Source organism: Larimichthys crocea, chromosome III (assembly GCF_000972845.2).
Source record: "Larimichthys crocea isolate SSNF chromosome III, L_crocea_2.0, whole genome shotgun sequence".
NCBI classification, from domain to species: domain Eukaryota; kingdom Metazoa; phylum Chordata; class Actinopteri; family Sciaenidae; genus Larimichthys; species Larimichthys crocea.
In genome coordinates this window covers 50898051-50915971 of record NC_040013.1, presented here as the reverse complement: position 1 = coordinate 50915971, position 17921 = coordinate 50898051, and the positions used below count along the sequence as shown (strand labels likewise).

Here is a 17921-nt window from a genome sequence, read left to right as displayed (position 1 = left end):
TATTTGCTAACAAGTTAGCCATAAAATCTCAAAAAGTGATAATATGTTAGCGTTTTGGTCACGGCTCTGCCTCCTAGTGGCCAAAAAAATAAACAGTTCTTGCAGCTTTAAAGAGCAGCTTGACAGCAGTTTAAAATTTTACTTTGCTGAACTTCACTTGCTTTTCTGCACTGATGTAGATGTGTACTCAAGGATGTGTCAGTACAGTGTGACATCACTGGTGTCTGCTTTGGTTACAGGTTCAACAGAGCTGACCTGACCTCATGTAGGTTGGTTGACTTGAAACTTGAAAGACAGGACAACCTTACGACTAGCCTGGTTGCAGACCTCTGAATCAGTTCCATTTGTTCAGCCATTCAAACAATTCACCAATCACTAATCAGATGATCGATGGTTCGATCCCCAGCTCCACCAGTCTGCATGTGGAAGTGTTGAGCTGAGTTAAAAAAGTGAAAGTATGCAATATTTTACAAGGGAAAATATCTCAGTTTTCCAACATTCAGCCAGCCTACTCGAGTACTGTACAAGTACATTCGGGGTCAATGAACCACCCATGTACAATGTTCAATACGACCATATATATCTCCTCTTATGAAATTGGTTTGGACTCGTCAGATGTTGTTGTCCCAGCAGACTGTACGCAGCATGTTTTTTAGGGAACAGGGGCAGACCTTCAGCAGCCTTATCAAATGCACCAAATTACATTTCCCATGTTTCATGACAGCGCGAGCCAACGCTTAATGTGAGGACCTTCCTGCTTTCCAACAAAACACTTTTTTCGTGCCCCTGGGATGACAATGGGAATGCAGAGTTTTCCCTACCAATCATGGGAACCTGAGGATAGGCTTGTATTTCCTGGAATGCAGCCCATTAGGAAAGAGATGGAGGGAACACAGGATGTCCTGAGCACAGTGTCCCACAGCACATGGCGGTGGAGAGAGGACGGAGCCCTTGGCTGGTTGGCCTGAGCTGGTGGAAGAGTTATTCACAGGGATTTTCTCCACATCACCACTTCCCCTGTTAAAGACTCTGGCTATGTTATAGGGATTCCCTACTCAGGTTTTCCATTACACCTGCCCTACCATTGTTTTTTTTCTTCTTGTAGACATCTGTCACCTGACCTGTCTAATACCTCTGGTTATGTGTAATGTTTGCTTTGCCTGAAGTACAATATATTTGAATCACTATACTAGGTGCTATTAATTAGGCTACTGAAGATTTGTCCTTTGCATACATTTTGACACCTTGACATTTCTTCCTGAGGTCACATGTTCACATCTCTGTCACTATTTCACACCAACAAACCCGCCACCTCCTCCCTCTGAACCCTCTCCAGCCGCCTTGAGAGGAGAGTCGATGATATCACTGTAGGGGCGGGAGCATGTGTGTCTATAAGTACAGGCCCTGCACTGGGAAACCTCTCTATGAAGTAAAGCTGAGCTGTGCTGACCTGTGCCGACACCAAGATACTGTAGGAGAGCAGGCAGCAGCAGACGCTGTACTTCTTGGTGCACGAACTCTGAACTGTGGATACATTTTTAGCCTGGAGCTGGAAAACAAAACTCTCCTGTTGGGACTCTGGAAGGTCGATCTGGACGAACTCTTGCTTCTTCATTTCTTTATTCCTTTCAAAGGTTTTACCAGTGTTCTCTTTTAGTTTGTCTGCTATGATCAGTATGGTCAGCCCTGTTACTTTGCAGCAAATCATTTCCACTCTGTTTCTTCTCAGCAGCTCTGCAGTGATGGTGAGTTGCTGTGACTTGTGGCCGTTTGCTTTTTATCCTTCTTCTTATTCATTTCACATTGTTTTAGTCATAGCAGTTAACTTTGGATAAAGAGTTGTCCTTTTGATATTTATCTTTCAAAATCATGTCCTTTTGCTGTCACACATCCTGACCTGACCACTGACCCTGTTTCTCAGGCAGAGTTGGAGTGCCCAGCCGAGTGCTCCTGCGCTCCCTCGCCCCCGCTGTGTCCGCCGGGGGTCAGCTGGGTGACTGACCACTGTGGCTGCTGTAAAGTTTGTGCTAGGCAGTTCAACGAGGACTGCAGTGCCACCGAACCTTGCGATCACATCAAGGGACTACGCTGCCATCTGGGGGCCGGAGGAGACCCTGAGAGAGGATTGTGTCGAGGTGAGGGGCCACGATAAATGAATAACAATAAATTACAAAAGTTAAAAGTTGCATGTGAAAAATAGAGAATGAAAAAAGTCAAAAGTAAAAATATACCAAGAACTGGATCTGTGGTAAAATCTTACAGCTCAACAGAGTTTCTGAAATCTTTTTATGATTTTGCTCTTAATTAAAATGAAATATGCGATCGTTTGTTCAAAGCAAATAGAAAAACAGATCACTCATTGGCTGAACAGTTTCCATTTAATTCGCACATTCATTGATTTTATGGGTCTACAGATCAAAAGGTTTGGAAACCACTGCAAGTAATAGCAAACCAAAGTTTATATCATATGGCAAATATGAAAGGAGTGCTCTGATGATTTTACATATGGTGATCAGTTTGCTTGGAGGAATTTCTGGGATGTATCACTGAGCCAGTGAAAACGTTTGTATGAGGTCTTTTGTGGCTCTGGAGGAGCTCTTTAAAATCTGAGAAAATAACTGTCATCAGGGTTATTTTGGAGAATATAAAACTTAACCATACAATCTGCATTACAAACAGGAGGTGTGACAAGGGTAGGAAGGTTTTCCAGACAGAAAGGCTCTAATAAAATGTGCTATGAAGTTTCCAGGGTTATTGGAGGCTGTGCTATAGACAGATAGATCTGGAATTACATAAACTGGCGTTTAAATTGTTCAAAGAGCATGGCATCTTGAAATATTCCCTTTTAGCAAACATATTTCTTTGCACAGTTTGATCCTGCAGGCTCTGAAGTATTATTTGTGTTTGTGTACAAATGCAGGTTTTTCGACTGTGTACTTCTCTGATGATCAAAGGTCTCACTTCACACCTCTGTTTCCTGTTTTTTTCTTGACAGCCGAGGCCCAGGGTTTGCCTTGTGAGTTCGGCGGGCGGGTGTACCAGCATGGCGAGGACTTCCAACCCAACTGCCAGCACCAGTGCACCTGCATGGACAGCGTGGTGGGCTGTATGCCCCTCTGTCCTCACCAAGTGCCCCTGCCCGACTGGCGCTGCTCGCGGTCCCGGCTGGCCAGACCTGAGGGTGGTTGCTGCGAGGAATGGGTGTGTGACGATGACAACCACATCACTGAGGAGCCAGACGAGCTGACAGACACCTCCCTGCCAGACAGCAATCCCCTTCCCAACCACATCAGTGCCCTGCTGCAGGCCCATCTGCAGCCTCGGCACCCAGCTGCCACCAAAGGAGCCACATACAGAGGTAAACATCCCAGCAATGCTTGATGTCTTCTACCAACACTAAATATGGTCTGAAGGAGTTTTTTTAATGTTGATGTGCAGGAGATCAACCAAACTTAACATCATCAATCAAACACAACATTTCCACAATATGACACAATGTCACAAACAAATCCTGAAAAAACTGCTTGCCTTTGGGTTGCCTCTCTCTTAAAAAAACTATAAAAAGTATTTTTATGAGTGTGCATAATGGCAAACTTTATATTAGATTTTATTTGATCTGGCATTACTTGAAGAACCTTGGGATAGAGATGGTTGTTGGTTGTTATTTTACACACTCAGGTCTCAGTGTCATACCTCATCGACACATTTTCATGAAATTAGCTGTGAACATCCATGGTCCCCAAGGATAAATCCTAAAGATTTTGGTGACCTCTTGTATGGGGCAAAAATAGGATTACATGAGCATCATTTAAACTAATGGTCAGGTATATATGGATGACAACTTTTCTTTTTACAAATGCATCATAATGCCCAAATGTTTGCTGGGATTCATTGTAACTCATTGTGGGGTTTTTTTGGACTCTCCCCCAGAAATGGTCTCATTCCCCATGTCTGAAGTGTTACTCGAACACAGCTGTTTCCCACAAACTACAGAGTGGACAGAGTGCTCCACCACATGTGGGATGGGCCTTTCAAGTCGGGTGACCAATACCAACCCAGACTGTCGGCTGGTCAGAGAAACCAGACTGTGCCAGATCAGGCAATGCGAGCTGCAGCTTCCTCTACCTAGCAAGGTATAATAGAATGCATACCAATTAGTACCCACATTTTACATAGTATGAAAAATGATTCTCGTGGTGCCATTTTAATGGTGACTCTGTTTCTATCATCCAGAAGGGGAAGAAGTGTCAACGAACTGTCCGCCCCAAGGAACCGGTCAGAATCACCTTCGCTGGATGCTCAACAGCACAGTTGTACCGCCCTCGCACCTGTGGGACTTGCACCGATGACCGCTGCTGTACACCCTCCCTCTCTCGCACTGTGAGGCTTCGCTTCCACTGCTCAGATGGAGAGGGCTTCTACAGAAATGTCATGTGGATCCAGCGCTGCAGCTGCAATAGAAGCTGTCGTATATACGGCGGACCCTCCAGCCCTTCAGTCAGCCTTCACAACGACATCCATACCTTCAGGCACTGAGGCTGACTCATCATGCTTAGCCCTGGCCCTGGCCTGCCACACTGGGCAAAGACTCCTGCACCTCCCTACTCCCCAGACCCACCACCTCCCTGTGTGTCAGCTGGGTGAGCGGCTGCCACCCCCCTTCCCTAACCCAGGCAATACGCTCGCTTGCACTTTAAGCTTCCTGCCACGATGACATCAGTTTGTCCACACTAGAGGTGTGTTACCTCTTTAGGACTGGGGGCAGCACTGAGGACAACACACTTTAGTGTGCTGCTGTGTTAGACTGTTTGGCAGAGAGCTACTGAAACTTCTTTTATTTATTTGTAACTTTGAGTCCTCTCCACAGAGGGTGATGTGACAGTTTGTCATACAGAAGGAAGCTTATTTAGACAAGTAACAGACAGAACATTTATGAGAAGCATTGGGAATTATGGATGTGCTTTTTGAATTAATGAGGAAGAACTAGATGACATAAGACGTATTCATTAGTGACTATAGGGACTGTGTGTTCAGTATTGCCTGTCCTTTGTGATACAATGTTTCCTACACATGTATTGATTGTGGAATTCAGTCGGTGTGTGTGTTTGTGTGCGCGCGCGCGTGTGTGTGTGTGTGTGTGTAGATGAAAGTGTATTGGTCTGTTTGAAGAATGAGAAACTTTCACAAGAGAGGGTTGACAGAGAATGTGCTCATTATGCTACTACAGTATATAGATTAAAGCATATAGTGTATAGACTTCACCGTAGCTGTGGAGCGGTATTCTAGGATCACCTCATTTTTCGGGGTGTGAATTTATTTTATATTTTGTGTGTCAGCACACCTAGTTCCCCGCCTTTGCCTGCCTCCAGTTTGGGAGTTCCCCCAAGCAAAGGAGTTTATCTTGGGATCTTGTTCACAAGTGACGGTAAAATGGTGTGCGAGGTTGTTGTAGTGTCAACAGTGATGAACCCGACCGTCATTGTAAAGAAGGAGCTGTGCTGGAAGGTACATTCGTTCCAACCCTAACCATAACCTAATAGGTCATGATATTTGGGTAGTGCCTTGAAGAAAAAGATTGCAGATACAGACAGATGAAACGTGTTTTCTCTGTAGTATGGCCGGGCTCAGCCTTAGAGAATAGGGTGACGAAGAGCCTCCTTCACGTCAAAAGGTTTTGGGCATCTGCTTTCCAAGCACCTCCAACTGGGAAGAGACCATGGGGAAGACCCAGAAGAGACCCAGACCCAGCTGGAAGACCTTACTAGAAAGAAGGCCATCTGGAATACCCTACTTAACCTGCTGTGACCACAGCCCGATCCTGGATAAACAGAAGAAAATGGATAGATTTTTTTTGTGTGTGTGTCCTTCACAGTGTACATACAATGCTTTATTTCTGGGGATGAAATGATTCTATATATTTAAGACATGTTACATGTGTTCATTGGATGTTTTTGTCTGTAAACTCCTGTACATCAAATAAAGAGACATCAACCTGTAATGTGTTTTCAGCTGTCTATATGCAGATACATAATTATAGAACAACACAAAGGATGGATTAAGCAATCTTAGTGTTGGAGGAAACTCAGTGGATATAGAATTAGACAGATGTTTCCAAGATAAGGTAACTGAAACAACCCTTTAGATGATCATTTCCATTGTCTTGCTACAGAGCAGTACACATTTTCAGCCAGAGCTCTGCATTCAGGTTGCCTCATTGCTCAATGCACCAGCTGGCTCTGGAGTACAAACATTACGGTGGACTACTAGATTCCTCACCCTGGCCTCCGCCTCTTTTTGAGAGAAGGGAGGAACACTTTGACCTCCTGACTGCCCCAGTCATAATAATTGGTGTGGGCTTCATCTCTTACAACTGGACCAGAGATATTTAGTGTGGTGGGATCATATTTGAGGCAGAATCTTAACTTCTTGGTGGGTGCTACACACAGCTGGCACTAAATTTGAAAGCTGTCAGTCTTTGAGTGCAAATACGTTCAGTAAATTTAAAGTCAGTGTGCTATTAGAGAAGTTTTGGCCTTGTGGTAGCACTAGAAGTAGGTCCAAACATCTGAGGCTAATGTCATGGTGATCCAGTAATCTAATAAGATATATTGCTCTCAAACATGGTGTTGAGTAGATGGACAGACTCATGAATTTTTCTTTTTTTTTGGAAGTACATTTGGGCACACCAAAGGGACTCTTGTTGGCCAGGAATTATACTGTCAAGAAAAAAGAAATAAAGAGAAAATGTGATACATAAGAAGGTCTTGGTACTTTTAGACCTTCAGTGTTTTAGGTAACACTGAACCTGTCAACATTTTTTCTTTTAACAATCAACCAAATCGACATATATAATGTGAAATGTCATAGCAAATTATCACATGAGTCTGAAGTTCCTCTCTGCTCTACAGATCTTTTAGCCTCTTTTAGCTCCTTTCTTGGTTTGACACTCACCGAACTCCACTGTCAATAACCTTGTTTCCAGCAGAGCTGCTTTCTACCACTACCTGCATATCTCCAACCAGGAGACCAACACAAAGTAGTATCTCTTTCTGTATCCTCCATCAGACAAGGCTGAATTCTTTTACCATCCAACCAACAGGCAGAAACCAGAAAGCAGACATGGTATACCACTTCACCATGGAGACTTCCTTACTGCTATCGTCACTGATGGCGCCACTAATTCCCACTTGACTCAGTCTGCTCAACATTAACTTTGGTGACGATGTTTGTTTGGTCGGGCTGTTTGGTTGTTGTAAATTCAGGGAAATTATTCTTCGTAGAGTTGTTGTACACTAAAGCTGGTGTCCCATGGCAACCTCTGACTGCTCATTTGTTTAAGAGCCATCCTGACATTTCACTGAATTCATGGCACTATGAGAATCAGAGGCTGGCAGATGCTAGAAAGATATTTCAGGAGCAGCTTCTCATCCTTTGGAGCTCGATCTATTAGTAGAGTTGGCAGCAGTTTATAAGAAGCTGCTGCTTTTTTGAAAAGCTTTGCAAGTCATCTCGATATCTCAAAGAAAGATCCATTAAATCATCTAAATATAAATGTAATATTGTCAACTTGATACTCCATGTTGAATTGCAAGCTTGCCTGTGCATCGTCCAGACTGTTTTAAAAAATTTATTGGAATTAAGTGGACAGTTCATTAATAAGAAATGACAATCATGTATCAGTTTCTCTCGAGGAAATTACGAGGAAGGTCCTATAAAATGTTACAGAACTGTGTGAATATTAACAGTGAATGTTAAAAATAGTTTTACTTTAAGGTCCCAAATTTATAAGCAGTACATAAAATGTAATAAATGATTTATAAAATAATTGGAAGCAGCCAAAAGAACACTCTTAAACACTGATTTATATGTGTGTATGTATTTAACTCTTTAATTACTTTCTGTTGAACAAAGGTGCATACAGTGGTGGACAAATCTCCAGGAGGAAGTAATCAGAAAAGTCAAAAGGAAATACTGAGAAGCACTGAGAGCTATTGTTACTGAGTCGTTCTTGGTAAGCCAAGCCATTTAGAGAGTTTATGGTTTCCTCACCAGCTACAGCAGTTCAACAACTAAGTCCTGCAAGTAGTCAGTACAATACCAAGCTTCTGGCCTCACCTATAATATATGGACTTTGTGGTGTGACTGCAGCTAGGCCTACCACAGCTCAGTTTAGTTTTAGACAGACTAGTTCTTAATCATGATTTCTGCTTTTGGAATTGTCCATGGACTTATAATTAGGTCTTCCATGACCTGTTCATTTGATACCATAAGATGCAATCAAAGAGTTACGTTTGAAAAAAAATATTGTTTTATCCTAGCGTTACTGTAAAGAATCATGATAATGACAATGCCATTTGTTAATTTCCACAGAGAAATAATTCATTTGCTGACTTTCCCTTACTGCAACACACCACTCCAAACTCCATGACAATCCAGTGCCTGTGGAGATAGGAAGGATGTCTCATTTCTAAACTAATTCCACAAAACTGAGATGACGCTGAGGTGAAAATGGGCCTCATATGGAAGGCCGTCTCTACATCACAGTGAGGGGGCTTCATAAATGCGTATGTCTTTGGCAGCCTGCGGTGCTGTGATGCTCTACGCTGGTTTATATTGGCTGAGAACCCAGACTGGAAGTTACAGGTGTTGTCCAGCCTCACAGAGAGCTGTGACTTTCAGCATATCCTTGACGGAGGAACAGGAAATATGTCGGAAATCAGCGCGGCCTCAGAGAGTGGTGGAAGTTGGCCTGGGCTGCCACTCTGACCACAGCAGAGGAAATCCCTCCATTCCCACCCTGCCATGCACTCTGCAAAAGGATGTGTCGAAGTGGTTCCTCTTCAACACAATGTGGAATAATAACAAATGTCTCCGTATGAGTTGTTATTGGCTTGTTGTGCTAAAAAAGAATGCGTGGGACATGACTCATTCTCTTTTGTGAGTGAATGTCTCACAGCTAGCATCTTTTATGGAACTACAGTCAACATTTCCACAAAGAATCCTGTTTGAACTGAGGGTTAACAGTCAAGTAAACACTGTGACGTCAAAACTGATTCAAAGGACCAGCACTACAAAAACTACGACTAGTACTATGTCTGCTATTACTGCTAGTGCTGATGATGATGCTAATGCGAATACTACTACAGTGTTTTCTCCAACTTGCAGTATGTCACCCAAAATCTGGTCATTTCTGTCTCTGAAAAACCAAGATGCCAACATCAATAATGTCAAACTTCAAGCTTCAAAACAGTTGTCCACATACCAATGGGATCACCCATGGAAGATTTACACTTGGGTCCAAGACAGAGCAGTTACCATAACATACTGTGATGCAGCTGGTAAGGATGATCTCAATAGTGCAGCAGTGGAAGTTCACCAGAATATGAGCAGACAGTTCTCTTTTCGGTTACTTTAAGAATAAACTGGCAGACCTTCTTGACTAGGCTCAACCCTAGTCGAGAAACAATAGGATCTTAGCCAGCTAATTCTTAAAATTCTGGATCCAAGAGAAGTCTTCAGAGAAGTGGACATCCAAAAACTTGAAGCTGGAGACACATTCAACCTCTGTCCCATTGATGCAGATGGGGGTGTGTATGCTGCCCTTGGTCTTTCTAAGGTCGACAATGTCTTGGTGTTGAGAGAGGTTGTTGACAGCGCACCACGCTGCCAGGTGCTGAACCTCCACCCTGTAGGTTGACTCACTGTTGCTATTGGTGAGGCTAACCACTGTTGGGTCGTCTGCAAACTGGAACATGTACAGGCGCACACACTAGGTGAGAGTACAATATGTTTGGGAATTTTTTAAAACCATTCAATAAGGAAGACTGGATTCAAAGTATTAAAGTTTAAGTTGAATTTATTATTCTTATACAAGAAGGAGCATTTAACAGTGCAACACACAAAAAGGGTTACAGAGAAAAGGCTCCCTGAGGAGCTCTAACAGTTGGTTCTTATAAATTTTTTTAAATGGGCTGTCTCGGACACCTCCCCACTGATACAGTTAATATCATAACATCCTTTTTTGTTTTTCTGCTCAGTAATGAGCATTATGTTTCATATCCAAATGATACTTCCCTAACCTTTTGTCCTTGTACTATTTTTATAATTATCTCTCCTTGCCAGCCTCAGTGAAACACAGGACAAATAAGAGAAGTGGACGAGACATGCAAAAAACAGGACACACACACACACACACACACACACTATATAAATTAAAACATCTGCACCCCGGTATAATCCTGATTTTTATAACATCCACAGCTTAGTTTAGATACCAACACAGTGAGGGGTGATGCACTGTGCTGGCTGTACCATTATTTTCTTATAGGGAGAGCAATGACACCCAACTAGTTGACTAGTGCTACCCTGGTGGGGATAGTGGGGATACTTGCCACTTGAAATTGCCACTGTGCTCCACTCAAATGTGATCTCAGGCATCAATGACACATGTAAGCAGGGGAGAGAATCTAACTCTTCCCTGAACTCAACGCTATAGCACAACATTATATCATACCACGATCTCACAAGGCAAAGTAATCCATGGTCAAATGTTAACAGTCCTATGGGGCTGCTACCAGCTTTGCATATGGGTACATAGTTTCTGAACTTAGCCTGCTAAATCCAATGCTAAAGTCAGCTTAGCTCTTTATGTTTGTATGACAGGGGATTATATAAACAGGTGGTGATCAGTAATCATTCCCATCATGTTGTCACATAAAAACGTATTTTTGTTGAAGAAGAATTTTTTTTGTGTGCCGTGTCTCTACAAGCCCTGCGCTCTACACCCTAACCCACGGTGAGAGCAAATATCTTATCATGAGAGTGCGGTTTAAACCTTCCACACAAAAACAGCACTACATAAAAGATTGAAAATAAAGTAAGAGCCAGGATTGGTGTGAACATGTTGCTACAGTTAAAAAGAAATCAGACCCAAAAAGAGTGTATGTAGAATCATGAGTGCTCAATGCCCTCTAGGGGTCACGTTGACAAACTGCAGCACTACATTTAATAGTGTTTATATCAATAACAAGTCATTTCCAGTTTTCTGTCTCCAGACCAGTCTGTCACCGGTATGAACTGACCAGAACCAAGACATCTGGAATTATCAATAGAGATTGTCATTTTCCTTCAGTGGTTACAGTAAGAAACTTTCTCCTTCAGTGTGTATCATGCATTAGACCTAACTAATACTGATTATTATTATTTCTTTAGAGATAGTCATGTGTCATGAACACACACACTTCAGAAAACAACGGCAGAATAAACATAAAAAAAACTTAGATCATAAGCTACATACATTGATTTATTATTAACATGTTCATATTTTAATATATTTCTGCAGTATCAAACTTTAAAGTTAATTTAAAGATGAAATGGAGTTGGAAAGCCTCATATTAATTTACATCAGGAAAATAAATCTGCTCCTTTCAACCTTATAGGATGCTGTCCTCTACTGGAACTGAACTGGAAGTACAGCAGGGTGGCAGATGGGTGCACTGACCTGTGCTGTGATGTACTGACGAAGACCTAGGACCTACTGAGACCTCAGGTACCCTGCTGAGGTGACCTTGAGCAGCCCCCCAACACATCAACTTCAGCAATGCTACTCTGACCTTCCTGCAAGGTGGGTGGAGGCGATTAGAGCTTATTACACACACACACACACACACACACACACACACACACACACACATATATCGTATGATTGTTGAAGAAAAAGAAGGATATTCACTTGTAAACACACCTTCACTAACACACACATTCACCATTTTATTAACCCCACACTAAGATATGTGACATACTGGTGTGAAATGTGAAATTGGCCTCACTGTAGAAGTTATAGACACACATATGTCTATAGGAATACACATTTTAAAATGCACTTAAATTTTATTATTTAAAAGAAAATCTATAACATGTGGACAAGAACTGAACATTTTGAACAAAATAATTTTTTTATTTGTAATAAAATGTGGATTGGTGATGATGTTGGACATTTATGAAAAATGTTTTTGGACTCCTTCTACACTTTTTTAAAAATCAAAGCATTAAAGAGCAGGTATGATCTACATCAATGTAAACTAAAAATATTGTGTATCAATAGCGCACACCCTCAGTGACATCCTACGGGGAGCTTAAGGGATGTGAATGTGCATATTAATAAGCCACTATAAACTCATAAATCATTTTGACTGCGGGCACGCCCCCTCCTGCTCTCCAATTGGCTGCTGCGCCCTTCATGTCGGCCGCGTCCCCCCTCTCGGTAATTTAAATAGCCCCTTGCGCAATTTTTGATGAATAGTGTCGCTGTCAAAAGCGTTCGAGACAGATAAAGGCATGTTGACAGACAGACAGCTGTAAAGAGCAGAGAAGAGAGAGGAAGAGAAGCTGCGTCATGTCTCCTCCTCACGGCTACATGTAGTTCTTTTTTTTGGTTCTAATCCGCGGAGCTGCTGGATGTCGGGGGGAGAGTTTGCTCAACTATTACCGTCACCGCGCCGTCCCGCCGGGCTTCATGTTGTGTTGCCTGTTTTATTTTCTCTGGAAAACGATGGAGAGCAGAACATGTCAAGTCTGAGAGCGGCTTTACAACTCTGAGCTTCTTGTGAATATTTAGTTGGAGCTCTTCAAAGTTCAGGCAGGAGGACAAACCTTTGGCTCGGTAAGGTAACGCGTTTTTTTTTTTTTTTTTTCTTTTTCCATCCGCGCGCGCATTTCTAAATAACGCTTCCTTTGGCCTCTCGTGCCAGTAAACAGCATGTCAAACAATAATAATAAAAAGAAATGTAAAGTTGATTTAATAACTGCGGAATGAAACAGTTTTATAATGCTTTAAGTGTTCAATTTATTCTCATTATTGGCACTCGTCCAAAAGTCCCATTTGGTGACCTCCCTCCCTCCTTTATATCAGATACAGTCTACCGCTGACATAATGCTAATGCGTGTCATTTATTCTACAATAATAAGATTCATTTTCATGTATTGAAGTTTAAGAGTGATCGAGAATACAGTTGAACACACACTGGACATGCATATGAGTTTATATATTTAGTTATTCTTTCTTGTGTTGAGCAGTGTGATAGCATGTAGGTCGACCTGTTACAGCTCCTACAGTGACCATGTGACCATCACAGTCATGCTGAAGCTGTGTAGGATTGTCTGTGTATGTGGAAATAATGTGTGTGTTTGTAATTATTGTAATCATTAAAAGAAATATCTAGAAACTGGAAATCATATTTTGCATATATGTTTCTTCTATTCCATAAACAGTTGGTAGTCTGAACATAGTTGTCTGAGATGTCAAACCTCTCCTCTGTGTGTCCAGGAGCCTCCGAGGGCAGCATGGTGAACAGCCAGGCGGCGGGCGTACCACCGCCCCCCAGGTCGTGCGCAGGATGCGGGGGGAAGATCGCAGACCGATTCCTGCTTTTCTCCATGGAGCGCTACTGGCACACTCGCTGCCTCAAGTGCTCTTGTTGCCAAGCCCAGCTGGGGGACATTGGCACCACCTGCTACAGCAAAGGGGGCATGATTCTGTGTCGGAGTGACTACATCAGGTGAGAGAAAGGAAAAGGTGGCAGAGGAGGAGGGAGGGCGGAAAAAGAGGAGGAGGAGGAGGAGGAGGAGTAGATGAAGCTGGTGGTTTTTGATTCTGGAGGCTGTGCAGACTGAGCAATCTGTGTTTCTGTGTTTGCAGACTGTTTGGGCACAGCGGGGCGTGCAGCGCCTGCGGCCAGTCGATCCCAGCCAACGAAATGGTGATGAGGGCACAGGGAAATGTTTACCACCTCAAGGTAAATCCCCAGCTCTCACATCAGCGCGCTGTGTCTCCTGCTGCTTGTTTGACAGAAACATCTGGGATTTGGTGGTGGTGGTGGGGGTAGACAGTCAGACGTGTCCCGTCAGTATCAGGAGAAAAGAGAATTATACTGTACTGAACTTTGTTTGAGAGACGTTTTTTGCCTGCAGTGTTCCCTGTTTTAATTCACGTCTTTACATTATGCGGCTAATTTTAGTTTCAGTAATTTATATAATTCTCAAATAATGTGAATTGTGTTTTCGTGATCTGAATTTCCATTTCTGTGCCTTTTTTCTGCTCCTCTGCAGTGTTTCAGCTGTGCCACCTGTAGAAACAGACTGATGCCTGGCGATCGCTTCCATTACATCAATGGTACAATCTTCTGTGAGCATGACAGACCCGGCGCTGCCTTGCTCAACAGCCATCTGCCTCCACTTCAGAGCAACTCTGTGCTGACAGACCAGAAGGTGAATAAAGCGCTTGCTGATACGACACTACGGCACCATCTGTACTTAGAGCAGATATTATACGTTTAACTCCACTCTGTTCATCTGAGAACAGTCACTAATTAATTTGACAAATTATTATTATATACAGAGCATAAGACCTACTTATGAAACTACATTAAACTCCTCCACATGACATAAGATTGTTTAAATTTTGCTGATCAGTAATAATGATCCAACATTATAACATATAATAACAATAATAGTTTATTTAATATAACAACTTTCACAGGTCACAAGTCTTTCACAAGACAAAAAAAAAGAAAAGAATAAAACCATAACAACAAAAATAAAAAGAAGGAAACAAAACAAAAACAAAGACCGTAAAACAGACACAGAATGACACATGTAATAATGGAATATAAGAGTTCCACACACACATATTTAACGCTTATTTTTGATACTTCAACTACATGTTGTTGTTAATACTTCTTTAGTTTTGAATGCTTTAACTTGTAACATTTTTTATTAGGTTTTGTATTATTAACAAAAATGTGAATACTTGATAAATGAAACTTGGTAACAGAGCAGGGGAAGTCTTGCTCCTTTAAAATAGTGCATTACTATAATCTATCATTCAACGTCATATTTAATTTTTTCTCTGAAATTTAATTTTACTTTGATTTTTTTAATGCCTCTTGGAGCTAAAGGTAACTTGAAACTGGAATAAACACTTGAAGAAGGAGGAAACCCAAACATGAAAAAACCAAAACATGCACTGTTTGGACAGAGACCATAACCCTCTCCCCTCTCTCTTGTCTGCAGGTATGCTGAGGAGTGCTGCGCGTTGCCCTTGTCTTTCCTCCCGAGCGTCACTTCTCTCTGGTGCACTATTCTTCTCCTGCTACTGTCGCCGTTGTTGTGGATTCACCACCTCATCGCTGCCCCGCCTCTCTCTCTTCCCTGGAGTTTTTCACCAAGATATCCTGTCCCTCGCCACCATCAGAGACTATACAAAGTCACATTTATGTTGTGTTCAATGTTAAAGTGGTCTGTGCGTCATGCAAAGACTTACAGTATGTGTGGACTGCGCTGGCAAAAGGCTCCGTCAGGACTAAGAAAAAAAAAACAAAGCTGGAGGAAAACAATGACGATGAAAGCCTGCGCCAACTGGAAGAGGGAACAAAAGATGTTGGAAAGAATGTTTGATGGACTGCTGTAAAACGACTGTCAAAGCTTTGCTTATGCCATGTGGCATTATTTCCCCTGAGCGTCAGTGCTTTTAATGAACTCTCGATCTCTCTCTTGTATATGTTAATCTGAACACTCGAGGAAAACAAAAATCAAATGTTGCCGTCACCCACGATAACCGCCCCGGCACAGAGAACTAAAATGATGAAGTGAAGGTTTTGTTTTGTTTTCCTTCTGTAGAGTTTTATTTCTTTATCAGCTGCCTGTTCAATGTGTGAAAAAAAAAGAAAAGAAATGGTAGACTTAAAAACAAAAATCCTATTAAAACGATTTTCCTGTAACATGTCACAAAGCGAGCTGAGGTCATTTTGAAGCCCCTTAGCGGCATTAGAGTGGCATTGTATTGCATGGTAGCTAGCATGGTGGATGTGGCTGTCTCTCTCTCTCTCTCACTCTCTTTAGCCCTGTATGGTGAAAACATGCCTGATTACCCAGAGGAATGGAATTAGGGGGCTTGAGCTCTGACCATTTACAGAAGCAATTAAACATGAGCCCTGTATCTGTGCTGCTGGAGCTCCTGGGAGGCTGAACTTGGGGCATATCCTGTGGCTGACTGGCTCGGTGGCTGCCTGCCTGCCTGCCTGCCTCTAATAAAGCCTAATCTGAAAGCAGCCTAATTAAAGGGGAGTGGCCCCCTCTACAACCAGGGCATTTGAAACAATCTGATCTATTTACTGTTTACCATGTTCCAATTAAAGCTCCCACACAGCCTGGTTTGTTTCCCATCACAGCTCTTTGTTCTCTGCCACTCTCTGCATGGCTTCTGAAAATTATTTTCCTGAGCTGCATCTAATTCGCTCTAACTCGCTTCGCCTTTTAAACGCTATGTAAAAAAAAAACCTAAAAAAAAAACTTAAAGTCTCAGCATACCAGCGGAGGTTGGGAGTTAATCTTCGTGTGATAGCAGCGATGGAGTACGCAGCGTGCAGGAGGCAGGAGATAGGATCTGCTCTACTTTCACACCTTGCCTGGGAGCATGGCAGCCATCAAACTCGCACCTTAATGCGCTTAGCTATTTCAAAACGTCCCACTTGTCATGGTAGGTGCTGATGCTGCATCAATTATTTATTCCACGTCTGATCAAGAAGCGTCACGCAAATTCATTAACGTATGCAAATGATCACAATTACAATTATCTTTGTATTGTGATGGTGAAGAAATAAAACCTCGGCACATTCCCGAGTCCCACCGCACCACAAGTTACACTTTGCATTCAAACTAATCAAGCCTCATCTGCCTTTCCCTAATTAGCCGGAACGTTTTCAGATGCCAATTAGCAGGTCTCATGAAAAGGCTCTTTGCCATGAGGCGTTGTCTTTTATCAGAGCTTCTGCAGGTGTGCGGCTCACCATGTAGCCTGTGTCATAGGAAAGTGTTTATTCCTGCTAATTAATCATATTAACACATGCAGATGAGTGTAATTGCCTGAGCTCCTCCACCTCACACTGTGTGAAGGCACAAGATGATGCCAGGATATTTTTATATAGCTCATGATGAAGAGGAAGAGGACTGACAAAGTCTCATAATTGCCCAGACGCTCCTGTGATATAGATCCAAGATGGCTGCCTTCCTTAGTGCCATGTTCCTTCTGATGCTGATCCTCTGGTCTGTCAGAGGCCTCTCTGTGTGTGTGTGGAGAGTGTTCGGAATCGGACATGTTGTTGCGTTACCTTACAGATCTCTGTGACTCTTCAGTCTGCTTTATGTCACCAGATGTGAGCGAACAGCAGGAGAACACAGGGGCTCTTAGGAATGCTTTAAAACTGAATAACTGAACTCTCACTTTATTTTCACTTCAATCCTATTTACACCTTTAAAGCTAAACGCACGTCACTTTGGCGTGTTTGAGCTGCACGTCCAGGAGGTTACTTGCTGTTAGCGATACAGATGCTACAGCGGCACCGTAGTCAAATTAAACTTATTCTTATTCTCCTTTTCTATATCCACTAAACCGTTTATAGCTCACATATTTGATGTGTGAACTCTCTTGTTCCCTGCCATCGCAAAACCACCGCGGAACTCTCAAGCATTCGCCGCTTGGCGTCATTGAAGTGAGTTGAGAGAAATGTTACTGCTTCGAGCTCTTTGAAATCCTTTGTTACATTTTTTAAATCATGTTTTGGTTGTACGAGATGGATAATTCAGAACACATGAGGAAGTATTTTAGTGTTAGGAGCAAAGCAAATGACTTTTGTCATGATGGAATGTGCCGCTCTCTTAGTTTGTGGCAGATTGCGGTGGAAAGACAGAAATACTAGAAATAGTTTGGTGAAACCAGCACTCCACAATCAAATAAAGGATGAGTTTAGCACAGCGAGGTCTGTGAAATATCCAGGGAAGGTTGGTTCTCGTTGCTTGTGCAGCACCACAATCAAACTTCCACCCACCCACAATGTATTAGGGTGGAGGCACGAAGCTAGTCTCAG

The 17921-nt window shown here is 42.5% G+C and overlaps 2 protein-coding genes across 3 annotated transcripts; both read left to right on the top strand.

Moving 5' to 3' along the window:
• The first annotated feature begins 1415 nt into the window (after positions 1 to 1415).
• Positions 1416 to 5998, top strand: ccn1l2 (cellular communication network factor 1, like 2). The gene is made up of 5 exons (XM_010736975.3): positions 1416 to 1745; positions 1922 to 2135; positions 2996 to 3358; positions 3931 to 4133; positions 4234 to 5998. The coding sequence occupies exons 1-5, from the start codon at positions 1668 to 1670 to the stop codon at positions 4534 to 4536; spliced, it is 1161 nt and encodes a 386-aa protein (XP_010735277.2). The 5' UTR covers positions 1416 to 1667; the 3' UTR covers positions 4537 to 5998.
• Positions 5999 to 12268: 6270 nt separating this feature from the next.
• Positions 12269 to 15373, top strand: si:dkey-90l8.3 (LIM domain transcription factor LMO4-B). Of its 2 annotated transcripts, none has more exons than XM_010736973.3 (5): positions 12269 to 12666; positions 13325 to 13556; positions 13697 to 13793; positions 14107 to 14265; positions 15070 to 15373. In XM_010736973.3, the coding sequence occupies exons 2-5, from the start codon at positions 13342 to 13344 to the stop codon at positions 15076 to 15078; spliced, it is 480 nt and encodes a 159-aa protein (XP_010735275.1). In that variant the 5' UTR covers positions 12269 to 12666; positions 13325 to 13341; the 3' UTR covers positions 15079 to 15373. The 2 variants fall into 2 exon arrangements, with proteins under 2 accessions (XP_010735275.1, XP_019119940.1); XM_019264395.2 differs by having other exon boundaries at positions 12270 to 12661.
• The last annotated feature ends 2548 nt before the right edge of the window (positions 15374 to 17921 follow it).